The 16,263-nt window shown below is 56.0% G+C and overlaps 1 protein-coding gene across 5 annotated transcripts in view; it reads left to right on the top strand.

The window, feature by feature from the left end:
• Positions 1-6,848: 6,848 nt before the first annotated feature.
• Positions 6,849-16,263, top strand: part of TRPM2 (transient receptor potential cation channel subfamily M member 2) — an 87,525-nt gene continuing 78,110 nt past the window's right edge. For 2 of the 5 annotated variants that reach the window (XR_013414786.1, XM_028845266.2), the window contains exons 1-3: positions 6,849-7,018; positions 10,367-10,629; positions 11,418-11,506. Coding sequence is in view for 4 of the 5 variants with exons in the window: in XM_028845266.2 (XP_028701099.2) it covers positions 10,468-10,629; positions 11,418-11,506 (251 nt within the window). In the remaining variant the exon portion in view is untranslated. Of the gene's footprint in view, positions 7,098-8,801; positions 9,073-10,366; positions 10,630-11,417; positions 11,507-16,263 lie in introns of all 5 variants that reach the window. The other 3 variants (XM_077995470.1, XM_028845267.2, XM_077995469.1) reach the window with 3 other exon arrangements.

The following is a 16,263-nucleotide window of genomic DNA, read 5'->3' as shown; positions in this document are numbered from 1 at the left end:
CCTGAATGCTCGGGGAGACTGATTTGAGTCATAAAACTCCATTCCTGCACAGCCAGCTCTGCGTGAATTACTCCTTCTCCACTGCAGTTCCCTTGTCTTGATAAATCGGTTCTGTCTAGGCAGTGGACAAGGTGAACCCGTTGGGCGGTTACACCACCAGGCTAGAAGGATAGAGGAGCCTGAATTCCACTAAGGTGCAGGCGTAAACTTTCGTCAGCCATTATTCTGGAGGTCACAAGACAAGCTACTTCCCCAATTACTCCTGCAGATAACATCACTATTGTAGAACATCACTATTGTATCTTTTCAGGTTTATTGCACGTCTGACATGGATGGACCCAGCTAGATATCTTGCCAACGGCTCCTGTGGCCCCACTCAGAAGCCATGCAGCACAAAAGGACCAAAAGGACAGCTAGATTTCATCAATCTTTCACCAACCAATCAGCACTCCCCATACCTTAGCCCCCTGCTCACCAAACTATCTTTGAAAAACCCCTAACCTGTGAGCCTTCAGTTGTAACCAAGCAGCTTAGCAGCTGTGAATCCAAAATATCTGAGACAGGTCTCCATCAGTTTAGAAAGTTTATTTTGTCAAAGTTAAGGACGAGCCCATGACATGGCCTCAGGGGGTCCTGACAACACGTGCCCAAGGTGACTGGGGCACAGCTTGCTTTCAGACATTTTTAGGGAGACATGAGACATCAATCAATATGTGCAAGATGGAAAAAGAAGAGAAAAAGAAAAAATGTATGTATAAGATGTACATTAGTTCTGTGCGGAAAGGCAGGACAACTTGAAGGCTGGCGGGGGCAGGGGGAGCTTCCCGCTTCCAGGTCATCGGTAGATAAGAAACAAAAGATTGCATTCTTGGCCGGGTGCGGTGGCTCACACCTGTAATCCCAGCACTTTTGGAGGCTGAGGCGGGTGGATCACGAGGTCAGGAGATCGAGACCATCCTGGCTAATACGGTAAAACCCCATCTCTACCAGTAATAATAATAATAATAATAATACAAAAAATTAACTGGGCGTGGTGGCGGGCGCCTGTAGTCCCAGCTACTTGGGAGGTTGAGGCAGGAGAATGGTGTGAACCCAGGGGGCGGAGCTTGCAGTGAGCTGAGATTGCGCCACTGCACTCCAGCCTGGGCGACAGGGGAGACGACGTCTCAAAAAAAAAAAAAAAAAGAGCTTAGTTCTCAGGTTGGTGTAAGATGTGGGATGACAGAAAAGTCTCAGAGCAGTGTCTTCTGAGCGCTTTGCCTCCAAGCAGGCAGAATGTTCAGTGCTAACGAGGCTGAGCTGGACCCCAGCAGAGTGGTAAGAAACTTCCAGCGGGCTCAGGCTGCGGGTGCTTGCGGGCGCACAGTGTGACGGCCACAGGCCTCAGCACTCTGGTGGGCTCACGAAGGCTCAGCTGGACCTACGTCACACTACGTCACAGCCTTGGCCCTCTGCCCAGCCCTGGGCCTCCCTTCTTTACAGGGGGTGAGTTAGGCACGCTGCTCCCCAATAAATCTCAGGGGGCCGCACACAGATCCTGTTTCCCAGAGACATGGAGGGTGGGGGACACGGGAGCTGCCTGTCGAGTCTTTGAAGCAAGGCCAGCACCGCTGTCACCAGGCACACGGGGCCCACACCCGCTTTGTGGTTTCAGCCAGTGGGTCAGGGTTTCTGGCTCGCAGCCGGGGGTACTGCTGAGGACAAGGTACCATGGATCAACCGCTGCTCCCTCCTGCCCTGACAGCTGGGGGCTCTGCAGGGCTCAGCAGGGCAGGCTGACCCCCAACCCAGGGCAAACGCTATCCTGACACCTGGCGCTGAGTCCCAAGCACTCCAGGCCCCGTCCTTGTGTCTCCTCTCCTCCACCACCTTTGCACCATAGGTGACACCCCCAGTCCAGACCCCCTCCAGCCCGATGTCCTAGTCACCTATGCTGCATAACAAATCACCCCCAGACTTAGCAGCTCACAGTAGACGCTGCTGTCTCCCAGTTTCTGAGGCTCAGGCGTCTGGAGCAGCTGAGCTGTGTGGCTGGGCTGGGCCTCCTGGGAGGGAGGCGGGGCCGTCTCTGAGGACCTGGCTGGGGTCTCCCAGCTGCCCCACAAGGTGTCGGCGGTTGGCTTCTCTCTCTGCAACATGGCCTCTCACAACATACCCTCCCGAGGAGTGAGGGATAAGGGGGGCAGGGAGAAGGGGAGAGGAGGAGAGAGACAAATGGAGAGTCAGCAAACGTGCTCTGGAGTTGAAGTTTTCATGATCTCAGAGCAACTACCTCTTCCCTGCCCATGCTGCTGGCCTCACCACCCACCTGGCACCACTTGGGGGCAGAACCCGGTCCACTCCACGACACGTCCTTCAGGCAAACTTTGGAACTGCTTGGGTGGCAGGTGCAGCGCACCCCTCCCAGATCCCCTTGGGAACTCCAGACTTCTCCCTTGGCCTCAGGAGCCAGTGCGGTGGATAGCCTGCCTGACCCCTGGCTGACCGAGGACCCCTGGCTGGTGCTGCAGATGGTTCAGATCCCTGTGGCAGGTCAGAGCCAGGCCTGGGCGAAGGGACAGGCAGCGCGTGTTGCTTTATAATTTTTCAGTGTCCTGAGAGGTCTTCAGGCCTTGTGGTCATTGCTGCTCTGGGAGCCGTCGGGGCAAGGGTGCCGGCATGGAGAGTGCATGGTGGCCACGCTGGCTGCAGTCTTCACCCTGGAGTGGCGTCCATCACTGTCCTTTCACATTTTAAGAGGAGTTCTGTTATATAAGATGTTTCCGGAATGCAGATGACTCTGTGGACTCCAGAGATGAAAAGAAACATGTCTGTTCCCTTAGCCTGAAGCCCACTGCTCTAGACCAGGTGTCTGCAAACTGCAGCCCGCTGGCCAGATGGGCCCACCACCTGTTTGCAAATAAAGGTTTTTTTGTTTTGTTTTTTGTTTTATTTTTTTGAGATGGAGTCTTGCTCTGTCACCCAGGCTGGAGTGCAAGGGCCTGCTCACTGCAACCTCCTCCTCCCGGGTTTAAGTGATTCTCCTGCCTCAGGCTCCTGAGTAGGACTATAGGTGTCAGGCCTCTGAGCCCAAGCTAAGCCATCATATCCTCTGTGATCTGCATGTGTACATCCAGATGGCCTGAAGTAATTGAAGAATCACGAAAGAAGTGAAAATGGCCGATTCCTGCCTTAACTGATGACATTACCTTGTGAAATTCCTTCTCCTGGCTCAGAAGCTCCCCCACTGAGCACCTTGTGACCCCCGCCCCTGCCCGCAAGAGAACAACCCCTTTGACTGTAATTTTCCTTTACCTACCCAAATCCTATAAAACGGTCCCACCCCATCTCCCTTCGCTGACTATTTGCACCCAGTCTGCAAAGTTGAATACATACTAGTGCACAGCTATACTGTATTTGTTCATTTTTGCATTGCTATTTTAAAAACCCCTCAGATCGGGTAATTTATAAAGACAGAGGACTCACTGGCTCACAGTTCTGCAGGCTGTACAGGTGGCTTCTGCTTCTGGGGAGGCATCAGGAAGCTTCCAATCACGATAGAAGGCAAAGTGGGCAGGCGTCTTACACGGCAGGAGTAAGAGAGAGAGACGGGCAGGTGCCACACACTTAAACGACCAGATCTCGCAAGAACGAACTCACTGTTATGGGAACAGCACCAACAGGACGGTGTTCAATCATTCATGAGAAACACCTCCTTGATCTAATACCTTCCACACTGGGGATTACAATTTTTTTGACACAGAGTCTCGCTCTGTTGCCCAGGCTGGAGTGCAGTGGCATGATCTCTGCTCACAGCAACCTCCCCTTCCTGGGTTCAAGTGATTCTCCTGCCTCAGCCTCTGAGTAGCTGGGATTACAGGCGCATACCACCACGCCTGGCTAAGTTTTGTATTTTTAGTAGAGATGGGGTTTCACCATTTGACATGGCTGGTCTTGAACTCCTGACCTCAAGTGATCTGCCTGCCTCGGCCTCCCAAAGTGCTGGGATTACAGGTGTGAGCCACTGTGCCCGGCCTGGGGATTATAATTTGAAATGACATTTGGGTGGGGCACAGAGCCAAACCATGTAACATACCGATTCATTTATGTAGTTGACCCTTGAGCCACTCAAGAGTTAGGGGCTCCGACACCCCTTAAAGTTGAAAATCTGTGTATAACTTTTGACTCCTCCAAAAGTTAACTACGAATAGCTCACTATTGACCAGAAGGAAGGCCTACTGATAGCATAAACACATATTTTGTATCTTGTATGTATTATAAACAGTGTTCCTACAATAAAGGGAGCTAGAGAGATGAAAATGTTATTAAGAAAATCGCAAGGAAGATAAAATATATTCACATTAAGTAGAAGCAGGTCACCTGGGCACGGTGGCTCACGCCTGTAATCCTAGCACTTTGGGAGGCTGAGGCAGGCGGATCACGAGGTCAGGAGATCGAGACCACGGTGAAACCCTGTCTCTATTAAAAAATACAAAAAATTAGCTGGCGTGGTGGTGGGTGCCTGTAGTCCTAGCTACTTGCTACTTGGGAGGCTGAGGCAGGAGAATGGTGTGAACCCGGCAGGCAGAGCTGGCAGTGAGCGGAGATTGCACCACTGCACTCCAGCCTGGGCGACAGAGTGAGACTCCATCTCAAAAAAAGAAAAAAGTAGAAGCAGGTCATCATAAAGGCCTTGTCTTCCTGTGAGCAGGAGAAGGGGAAAGAGGAGGGGGTGGTCTAGCATCTCAGGGGTGGCAGAGGTGGAAGAAAATCTGCGGAGAAGTGGATCCCCACAGCTGAAATCTGTGTCGTTCAGGGTCAGCTGAATGGCCCACGGCTGCCTTCCCACTGCAAGGGCAGAGGCCAGGAGCTGGGACAGAGACCACGTGGCTGGCAAAACCCGCCGCAGCGACTGTGCAGCCCTGTGCAGAGAGTTTGCTGCCCCTGCTCTAGCTCGGGCCTCCCTCCTTCCTGGAGTCTCCTCTGAGGAGCCCGCCACCTGTCACCTGCTCCTGCGTCCCACTCAGGACCAGAGTGTGCCAGTGCCTGTGGCCCCGTCACTGCCTTTTTCTCCAGTTGCGGTTTTCTCCTGCTGCCAGAGCAAGGGCCTTTTTTACCTGGGCCTCGTGCCCACACTGTGAGAAACACTTTGTGCCAAGTGCTTTCTCTCTCTGAGCTCGAGAGGACTCACAATGGAGATCGGTACCTGCCCTGTTCGAGTTTTATGGTTGCGTGTCCTCTCTTTTATGGGAAGAATATCGCATAATTGCTGCTGCAGCAGCGTCCGGGCAGACAGACGTGGCCCTCTGTGGAGTGTGCGGTTCTTCTCTAGAAGGCAGGAGCCGTTCCCAGGGTGATGTGGCCCCGGCTATTTCATCAGAGATGGTCATCTTGGTGACTACTTCACCTTAAATAACGTTCCCACAGAGGCCCAGGATACTTGGAAACAGCGCCCAGCCCGTCTCGCGGATGGCTCGGCAGTTATGACTGTCTTATAAAATATTAACTGCCCTGCAGTGTGTTTTCGGCTAACGGCATGGCTCTCCAGCCAGAAAGCACACAGGGCAGGGGCACTGGATGGGGCTCTGCTGACACGGAGCGGGTGAAAGGGAGGGGGTCTTCTCTTCCTTTGAGAAGGGGGTCTTCTCTTCCTTTGACTGTTAAGGAGGGTCTAAGACACCTCGCTGGGCATGTGGCTGGTGGTCATAGAACCCAACTCCTGCAGCAGGTGCCCATCGAGCACTTCTAGTTTGTAGGGTGGACTGGACGGAAGACTGTGCCGTCCAGCAGGGCAGAGCAGCTGCTTGTGCGGCCCCAGGCACAGCTGCGGGTCTGTGGGGACACTGCTGGCCACTCTGGAGGGCAGCTTCTGGCAATGCGTGTGCAGAGCACAGTGTCCTGAGTACTGTCCTACACCAGGGGCTCTGACCGCTTTCCCACCACTTTGCAGGTACCAGGATGGTGGGTTAGTGAGATGGTGGACATGCTTCAGCACATGGGCACTGCTGGCTGGCTCATCTGTGGAGGGCCTTCTAGAGGTGTGTGCTCAGGGCAGGAGTCTGGGCAGAAGGCCTGCACATCCAGGGAGGAAATGAGGGTGCAGGTCAGGCAGGAGTCGGGGGGCACCCTCCCTCCCCCCAGATCAGAGGCCACAGGGCCTCTTCACTTCCCTGGACACGAGGCTAGTGGGGCCCAGGAATGGCAGCCGGGTATCGCCCACTGGTGGCAAGGCAGGGGCGGACTGCGTGGCTTTGTGGGGTGAAAGGGGATCTGGGTGGTCTAGGCCATTTGGGAAAGGTGCAATCACTTTCTCAGGCATCAGAGGGCAGTCCCTGTCCCTCCCCAAGCCAGAGAGTGGGCACCACACAGGGTGGAGTTAGACATCCGTAGGTCCCCGTGGCCAGCACCTGCCATGATGGGGACTGCTGGGCTTGATCTTTCTGGCTTGATCTTTCTGGCTGTTCTTGTCCCCTTCCTTGAGACAGATTCAGGGAGCAGGCCCTGAGCCTGCCCCAGCCTTGGGGTCCTGCCTGTCTCACTGGGAATGGTCCCTGGCTCTGGGGTCATATCCGGAGTGCTGGGGAAGGGGGCTGCAGAGGTCTTTGAGCAGGTGGTCCTGAGTCCCATTGTTGGGGGGTCTCACTCAGGCCCAGGTCCCCCTGCGACGCCTGTCCTGCCTGTCCCGCTCCCGCTGGCTATTCAGGATTTAAAGATAATCGCCGGTTTAAAGGAGACAGGTGCCCCCAACCCTCAGAAGGCACACATCCGTGCGAGTGTCCGGTCCCAGGTCTCTGGGGAGGGCGGGCCCGCAGGTGGGGTGTCTGGGCCTCGTCTTTCCTGGCGTGTCCTTGGCTCTGCGGGCGCGGGACGCGGCGCGGGAGGCGCTCTCCGGACTGACTGACGCAGAGCGCTGCGGGCGGCTCCACTGCACCGTGCACGCGGCGCACGCTCAGGCGAGATGCGGACGGCCTCGCGGGGCCAGGGAGGCGGTGCTGCGCGGAGACACGGGTGACGCCGGGGTGCGGGCTGCTCCGAGCAGGTAGGTGCCCGCCGGGGACAGGGCGAGAGCGCGAGCTCGGGCGCTGGGACGGAGGCGGCCGGCCAGGGAGCTTGTGAAGGTTGCAGTGGGGTGCAGGGGCGTAGGAGGGGTTCGGGGCGCTGGTGCAGGGCACGGCGGGGTGCAGGGGCGCAGATGGGGCTCGGGGCGCTGGTGCAGAGCGCGACGGGGTGCAGGAGCCCGGGTGGGGCTCAGGGCGCTGGTGCAGGGCACGGTGCGGTGCAGGGGCGCAGGAGGGGTTCAGGGCGCTGGTGCAGGGCACGGTGGGGTGCAGGGGCGTGGGTGGGGCTAGGGGTGCTGGTGCAGGGCGCGGTGGGGTGCAGGGGCGCAGGAGGGGTGCAGGGCGCTGGTGCAGGGCACGGCGGGGTGCAGGGGCGCGGGTGGGGCTCGGGGCGCTGGTGCAGGGCGCGGCGGGGTGCAGGGGCGCGGGTGGGGTTCGGGGCCACTGGTGCGGGGGCGGTAGGGTGCAGCGGCTGGCGGGGTTCGGGGCGCTGGTGCAGGGGCACCGGTAGGGTTCGGGGCGCGGACTGGGGCGCCTAGTGTGTGCAGAGGCGCAGGGCTCTGACTCGGATCCGCGAGCAGTCCGCGAGACGCCTTGCCGCTGCGGCGACCCTGTCGGGCTGGCGCGAGGGGACCGGGAGATGAGGGACTCAGCCGTCCTCGGCCCCTGCCAGTCCGCCGGGACGGCAGGGCTCGCTTCCGGGACGCTTACTTCCTCTGTCCCAGCACCCGCCTCTGCCAGTCCAGTCTCCGAAGGACTGGCTTTCACGCGGGGATTTCAGAGGATGCCAGAGCAACCTCCAGAGAGGGCAGGGTGGCCACATGGTGTACCGAGGGAGTGCAGGGCGCGCCTGTCCCAGTCCTGCTGGTGCAGGAGGCCCGCCCTGCCCAGACAGAACCTTCCATTTCCCCAGGAATCTGCTGGGCTGGGCTAGGCTGGGCTGGCTGGGGGCGGCAGGCACACCAGGATCCTCTTGAGTTGCCTGGTCCTAGGCTCAGGTGCCAACGAGTCTTCCTGAATTCCGCCCAGGTGGGAGTGCTCTTCCCATCGCCACCTCTGGATGCAGGGCCCCCGGGGCTGAGGACGGGGTTGCTCAGTGGCTAACCCTGAAGGGCATGGAATGCTGCCCCAACCCAGGCTCCCTCAGGGGCTCCACTGCACCCCTTTCTCCTGGGAATACCTCTGTGCAGGGTTCGGGTTTGGAAATCCACCCCACATGGGGCCTTGCCCTTCCCAAGCCTGCTTCATGCATCTGTCTTCTGGAAGTTCGTTTCCTTCCTGAGTGCTCTCAACACTCACACCTGTGCCAGTTGCGTGTGGAGAATTTTAGCTGTGAACCAGGTGGCCCAAGCTGTCCTCAGGTGACCTGTGAGAAAGGGATTGAGAACCCCAGAGAGGGCTGGTTGGGCCCTTGGAAGGTCATTGCCAGGCCTGGGTTTCAGGGTTCTGCACCCCTGGGCTGAGGCACACGTCCTTTTGGGGACTGGGTCGAGCCAGTGGCCCCCCACAGCAGGCATCAGATGCTCACGGGGGCTCCTGGCTGCCTCCTGCAAAGTCTGGGGTGGTGTTGGAGCGGGTCTGACTTGCTCCCCAGGGCCTGCTTGCCGCTGGGATTAGAGGAACCTGCACAAGACTCCAGGGGCTGTGCTGAGGTGGGCAGCTGCCTGAAAGATGAGCGTGTGAACAGAACATGCTGGTCTTCCTTAGGGCAGAGAGTCCCTCACCGCGGACCCTCCCGTCTGATGCTGGGGCCTTTGTTTCTAGCATGGAGCCATCCTCATCCCATGCAGGGTGGACTACCTGCCTGGGGAGCCACCTGCAGTCCTGGGTCCTCTTGTGGGTGCGACTGCGAGCTCTCCAGAGCCGCCTCTTCCTCCTGCCACTGCGGACGTCTCTGTCCCTCTGCTTCCCTTGGAAGCTGGTTGTGAAGCCAGGCCAGTGGCTGCTGGGACAGCTCATGGCCCTGGAAAGGCTCCACTGGCACGCGGCACAACATCTGCTCTGAGAACGGCAGGAAAAGGCCGGGAAGGGCAAGTTAAGTTTAGTGGTGTGGCCAAGGGGCGAAGGGGAGGAGGGAGAGTGTGGGAGGTGGGGTGGCCTGAGAGTGCCTGCCACAGGACAGCAGCCAGAAGCTCAGCCCCGAGCTCCCGGCACTGAGCTTCAAGCTCCGTGGCCTGCAAGAGGGGCTCAGTCAACTAATGTGATGAGGGGACGGCAGAGCAGTCTTGTCTGACAGTGACCGTCATGTGTAGTGGAGAGGACATGGTCAGAGATCGGGTTTCAGGGCAGGGATGAGTGGGGAATTGCAGTCAGATCTTTTGCCTCCAAGCAACCCTCCCGTTCACATTTTGGGGCAGTGGCTGGGGGTGACCATGGATGACCTCATGAGAACCGCATTGTGGGTGCCAGGGGCTCAGGGAGACCCTGCAGGGCTTGAACTCGCTTATGTTTCTCATTTGTAAAGGGAGGGCAGTCATCTGGTGGCTTCCTATGGCCTCAGTGATGAAGGCCACATCAGAGCCAGGGAGAAAGGACATGAGAGAATAAGATTCCTTTGAATTATTGTCTGTGTCCTGGAGTGGAGAGATGTGGTACCCCCCAAAACTTCCTTTCTAGGCTGGGCACGGTGGCTCACACCTGTAATCCCAGCACTTTGGGAGGCGGAGGTGGGTGGACTGCCTGAGGTCAGGAGTTCGAGACCAACCTGACGAACATGGTGAAACCCTTTTGCTACTAAATACAAACAAAATTAGTGGGGCATGGTGATGGGTGCCCATAATCCCAGCTACAGGGGAGGCTGAGACAGGAGAATCACTTGAACCTGGGAGACGGAGGTTGCAGTGAGCCAAGATCGTGTCACTGCACTCCAGCCTGGGCGACAGAGTGAGACTGTCTCAAAAATCAACAACAAGAAACTTCCTTTGTGGACAGTGGGGGCTATTTTTTTTTTATTTTTGGAATATGAAAGTAGTGACTGGTGTCTGGAAGCAGGAGCTGTGCACGGTTGCGAAACCACGTCGCCGGCAGCCGCCGCTGGCCACGGAGACTTCTCAGTGCAGCCGGGGGGCGGGGGCTGCACCCGTGGGGGAGGGAGCTCTGTCTCTGGCCCTGCAGTGACCTGAGGTTGTTACCATTATGAATGGGCACTGGGACCCCTGCATGTGCATGTACTGCCCTGGAGTGTCCAGGGGCCCCAGCCAAGGGACAGAGCTCAGGCAGCCGGGAAGACGTGCAGGCTGATGAAGAGAACCGGATGAGGGCTTCACGTGAGGAAGCATGTGGCCTTCTCAGAACACCAGCCTCATCTTCCTGTCTCTGATCTATTTCAGCAACCACCCCGTGTGTTTCTAGAACCCCCAGTGTAGTGAGCTGGAGGGAGGACTGTCCTGAGGGCAGCAGTCCTGGTTGCAGCTGGCGTGGAGGTCCCAGGATGGAGCCCTCGGCCCTGAGGAAAGCTGGCTCCGAGCAGGAGGAGGGCTTTGTGGAGCCGCCCAGGAGGGTCGCTGACCTGGGGATGGTCTCCAATCTCCGGCGCAGCAACAGCAGCCTCTTCAAGGGCTGGAGGCCGCAGTGCCCCTTCGGCAATGACAAGGTGAGCTTTCTGCCGGTCAGCCTGCAGCTGGCACGTGGCCGCGGAGGTCACTGTTGGGCACGTTGCAGCTTGAGGCTGTGACGATGGGGGTGGGCAAGGGTCTGCTGACCTTAGGGGCTCCCACCCAGCCATGCCCTTGGGAAAACACAACTGGGGAGGGTGATGCGTGGCTGGCCTTTCTGGCCTTCCCTGCGTTGCACAATCATTTCCCATGGTTGGTCTGATTGGGAAATCACTGGGTTAACTCAAAAATGTTGCGCTAGAGTCCTGGCAATCTGTTACCCATGCTTACCTTGTTGCATAATGATTTCACATCCTTTGTCTGATTGGGAGGGCCTGGGCCTGGGCTAGCTTTCCCCCAAGTCCTGGATACAAAGATGCAAGTGTGTTGAAAGCACATGGAATCTTGCAGTCCCCCTGCCAGCCAGGCAGGAGGGTAGCTGCCCTTTTCCCAATGGTGCCAGATCCAGGTCCCCAGATTCCCAGCCTCCACGTTTTCCACCACACCACGTTGTTCCCAAGGAAGGTGGTGATGCTGTATAAACTAAAGCGCGCACATTCAAATCGGTCCCAAGTGGAAATGATTTCTTAGATTCATTCCTCCCTCCTGAATCCCCACCTGAGAGTCTCGGCAAGGTGCTTCTAATCTTTGGCTCGGGGTCACGCAGGCTTCCTTCCTTCAAACAAGTAGTGTGGAAGCGCCTCAAGGAGCACGGATGTGTCTCCGGGGGGCTGGGGGGTGCTCTTTTGAACGTCGGAGGATCTCAACACACCCTCTTTACCTCCAGCAAGAAAGCCTCAGTTCATGGATTCCTGAGAACATCAAGAAGAAAGAATGCGTGTACTTTGTGGAAAGTTCCAAACTGTCTGATGCTGGGTGAGTGACGAGACTTGTGTGTAAGGCCTTTGACTTCTTCCATTCTGATCCCACATGGAATAGCTGATGAGGCCAAGACCCCTCAGGGCCTCGGTGAAAGGCCAGTGGAGATACCTCTGTGTCTGTCCGAGGCTTAGAGTCCATAGAGCACTTCCACCTTACCCCCCAAGCCTCCTGTGGGGGACAGTTGACCCTCATCCTGCCTCGCAGGTGCGGGGACCAAGGTGCAGAGTTTAGGTGACTTGTTCGGGGTTATCATGGCGCTATTGTGTGGCGAGGCTCAGTGGTTTGAACACAGGTGCATCCTCTAATCCTCTCATTTCCACACCTGCCCCCACCCCAAGAGAGAGAGTCCCAGGGTCCAGGAACTAGAAGGGCCTCAGGGAGAGTCCATGGCCAGCAGACAGCCCCCCTGCATAGCTTGCCAAAGTCAGAGGCCCGACTTACCCCCAGGCCCCACAGAGCCCCCTTTACCCCTTCTCCCCACAGAGCCCACGACTCAGGTGTGGCCAAGACCCCCTCGCAGGTAACATGGCCACTGTCTCTGAGCGGCTGGATATGGCCCTCCTGAGCCGATGGTGCTCCCCACAGTTGGCGCCCCTTTAGGCACCAACAGAATGTTGATTTGTGTTTGTGTGCCCTCCCCCAGCCACACCCATTTCATGCTCTTCCACAAATGGGCCACACGCTTTCTCCTTTGACTCCTTCATTGCCTGGTGAGCTCCTACTTATCCCTCAAGGCCTATTGCAGATGCTGCCTCTGCCATGCAGCCTGCCTTGACTATACAACCTCTACCAGGAAGTGAGCTTCCCTCCCACCACACCGCGTGTCTCTCTTTGATCCCAGCTGTCGTGCTGTAGCTGTGCGCCTTTGTGTTCATCTTTCTTGCTAGATGCTGAGTTTTGGGGGGCTGGGACCAAAGCAGAATGTTATATTAATTCCCAGAGAGTGGACTTTAGCTCATATTTACTGAATATGGGGAGGGAGGAGCATCCTGTGCATGGGAAACAGAGGAAGGTTGTGCTGCCCCAGGGTGGCCCCTCCTTGGATAAGGGCCCCATTTCTCCCTGGGCAGTAATAGGAGCAGACGCTGAGGCAGCGAAAGTAGCCGGTAATCTCTAGCGTACATGGTACATCATCAGAGTTTCATGGTCACCAGTAAAACAGCTGTCCCTCGGCATCCCTGGGGAATTGTTCCCGGGCACCCACAGATATCAAAATCCCATATCTCAGTCCCAAAATCTCATATCAAGTCACTGATATGAGACGGTGTGGTATTTGCATATAAACTACATATATCCTTCAGCATACTTTAAATCATCTCTAGATTACTCATAATACCTGATACAATGTAGATGTTATAAAAATAGTTATACTGCATTTAAAAAATTTGTATTTTTGTTGTTGTGTGGGTTTTTTCTTTTCTTTTTTTTTTTTTTTTTTGAGACAGAGTCTTTCTCTGTCACTCAGCCTGGAGTGCGGTGGCACAATCTTGGCTCACTGCAACCTCTGCCTCCTGGGTCCAAGGGATTCTCCTGCCTCAGCTTCCCCAGTAGCTGAGATTACAAGCATGCGCCACCACATCTGGCTAATTTTTGTATTTTTAGTAGAGATGGGGTTTCACCATGTTGGCCAGGCTGGTCTTGAACTCCTGACCTCAAGTGATTCACCTGCCTCGGCCTCCCAAAGTGCTGGGATTACAGGCGTGAGCCACCGTGCCTGGCCAATGTGTTGTTACTTTATTTTATATTTTTTGAGACGGAGTCTCGCTCTGTCTACCAGGCTGGAGTGCAGTGGTTCGATCTCAGCTCACTGCAAGCTCCGCCTCCCGGAGCTGCTGGTTGGCATTTTTTTTTTTTTTTTTGAGATGGGGTCTCGCTCTGTCACCCAGGCTGGAGTGCAGTGGCACAATCTCGGCTCACTGTAACCTTTGTCTCCCAGGTTCACGCGATTCACCATGTTGGCCAGGCTGGTCTGGAACTCCTGACCTCAGGTGATCCACCAGCCTTGGCCTCCCAAAGTGCTGAGATTAAGGGCATGAGCCACTGCGCTTGGCTGGTTGGCTACTTTTATGGTTATTTTTGGATCATGTGCTAAACAAGGGTGGATTATTCATGAGTTTTCTGGGAAAGGGGTGGGGATTTCCCAGAACTGATTTCTTCTTCCTTTCAGATCATCTAGGGTATTTCTGACATTGCCATGGCATCTGTAAACTGTCATGGCGCTGGTGGGAGTGTCTCTTATATGCTAATATATTATAATTAGCATGTAATAGAGGATAACCAGAGCCCACTGTTGTCGCCATCTTGGTTTTGGTGGGTTTTAGCCAGTGTGTTGCATCCTGTTTTATGAGCAAGGTCTTTGTGACCTGTGTCTTGTGCCAACCTCCTGTCTCATCCTGTGAGTTAGAATGCCTTAACTGTCTGGGAATGCAGCCCAGTAGGTCTCAGCCTCATTTCACCCAGTGCCTATTCAAGATGGACTCACTCTGGTTTTGTGAGTGAATGCCAGAGTGAATGCCGCTGACGCCCTGACCTGCTGTGTCCTGAGAAGCCTAGGTGAGGCCCCGTGGGTCTGGGGCCTTTGCTGGTCAGCTCTGCGTCCTTCTCACATAGAAGTGGGAACCCTTGGGGCAGCAGGGCCCAGAGAGGAAGGGGTGCTGACCTGGATCAGAGGTAAGCAGGACAGACTTGCTTCTGGAGGTCCCCAAAGCCATCCCCCATGATCAGGGGTTTGCTAGGACTCCCAGCTGTGCACACAGCTAAGGTTTATCATGGTGAAGGCCTACGTGATAGGCTTAGCAAAGGAGAAAGACACAGATCCAGTCTGGAAACTCTGAGCGCAGGCTGCTGCCGCTCTCCTGTGTGGGCGCCACGCGTGCTCCTTCCTCCAGCTGAGAAGAATGCGGCAACCTGCAAAGCCCATTCGAGGCTCAGAGCCCAGGGCATGCGTCCTGCGCTGGCTACGTGGGCCCCTCTGCATGGCAACCACCCAAATCCCAGACTCCCAGCAGGAAAGCAGCTGTTCATAAACCCATTGAAGGAACAGTCCAGGCCCAGCAAAGCACTCCTAGCAGTTGGGGACAGAGAGACGCTCCAAAAGCCCCGTTCCCAGACACCACCTTGAAAGCAGGCCCCTTTGAGAAGGCAGCCGCAGATCTGCCATGCCGAGACTGTCCCGCACAGAAGCCTCTCTCATCTCACCAACCACAGTGGTCACTGCAGCGGGAAGAGGGGCCAGGTGTGTTCCGGCCTGTTCCTTCCTGAGGAGGGGATGGAATGTCCCTCCTTTTTGTGGAAAGACCAGGGCGGAATGAGTGGTGAGCATCCTCCGCCACAAACACAGCTTTCGAAGCAGATTTATTTATACCACTTACATGTTTGCATTAAGCATGGTAGGGTCTTTCCACCCCACTCGTCCAGACCTGGAGGCCCTCGACACCTGCCCGGGTAATCCCACTGCTTAGCCCCACGTCCTGGTAATCCTCCTCAGCTCCGCACAGACTCATCTTGTGTCCGTTTCTGCTCTGGACACCCCCGTCCAGACCTTTGTGCTCACATTTTGCCACCATGGATCTCATGACCTTGGGCACATGGCTTCTCTTCCCTGGGCCGCCAGTCATCATCCTCATCTATGAAGCGCAGAGACTGGAGGGGATGCCTCAGAATTCAGATGTACATGGGGGGGGTGGGGGGGTGGGGGTGGGCAGGGAGCCCCCCTCAGGTGGAAGGAAGGACCCCAGGTTGGAGAGAGTGCACCTCCAAGAGCTCTCATTTCCCGTGGGGTGCCACGGGTGGTGTCCTGTTTACACCTATCTGGGCCGAGTTCCGAGCAAGCTCTCTGATGAGGTAATTTCTGGGTCAGTGGCCGCAATGCAGTTTCCAGAATCACATCAGGCTTGCAAACACCATGCAGGTTTAAGTTCCAGTCTCATCAGAGGTGATGGTTCAAGGAGAAGAGGGACAGGAGGTAGCTTGCGATAGGCTGTTAGGAACATACAAGGACATTTGGAGCACCATTGGAGCAAGACTGGGGAGAGCTGAGGTCCTTGTCCAGGGAACTCCTTTCCCCAACTCGGACCCCAGGTCTCTCATCCATAAACTGTGGAGGTCACATTGTGTCTGGAGTTGGTTCCTTCTGGTGGGTTCTTGGTCTCACTGACTTCAAGAATGAAGCCGTGGACCTTTGCGGTGAGTGTTACAGCTCTCAAGGGTGGCATGGATCCAAAGAGTGAGCAGCAGCCACATTTATTGTGAAGAGTGAAAGAATAAACATTCCACAGCAAGGGAGGTGCACCTGAGCAGGTTGCGGCTGCTGGCTGGGCGTGGGGCGGAGGCTGGCCAGCTTTTATTCCCTTGTTTGTCCCCGCCCATGTCCTGCTGATTGGTCCATTTTACAGAGTGCTGATTGGTCCATTTTACAGAGCACCCATTGGTCCATTTTACAGTGTGCTGATTGGCATATTTTGCAATCCTCTTGTAAGGCAGAAAAGCTCTCCAAGTCTGCCCCCGACCCAGAAATCCAGCTGGCTTCACCTCTGACATCAGGTGCTGGCAAGATGCCCGCAAGTCTGTGGTGCCTTGAGTGTGACCTTAGGGGTTTGTATGGTTTTGTAGGGTGCACATCCGGGAGGAATTATTTTTCCTATTTTAATGATTGAGAAACTGAGTGTAGAAGCATCCACGATCACACAGTCAATAGGTGGCGGGGAAACCCGTTTCCTTTCTTACTGCTCAGTGGTCTTTCCCCTGTGCCA

The sequence above is a fragment of the Macaca mulatta genome, chromosome 3 (assembly GCF_049350105.2).
Source record: "Macaca mulatta isolate MMU2019108-1 chromosome 3, T2T-MMU8v2.0, whole genome shotgun sequence".
Lineage (NCBI taxonomy): Eukaryota > Metazoa > Chordata > Mammalia > Primates > Cercopithecidae > Macaca > Macaca mulatta.
This window is presented reverse-complemented; position numbering and strand designations above follow the sequence as displayed.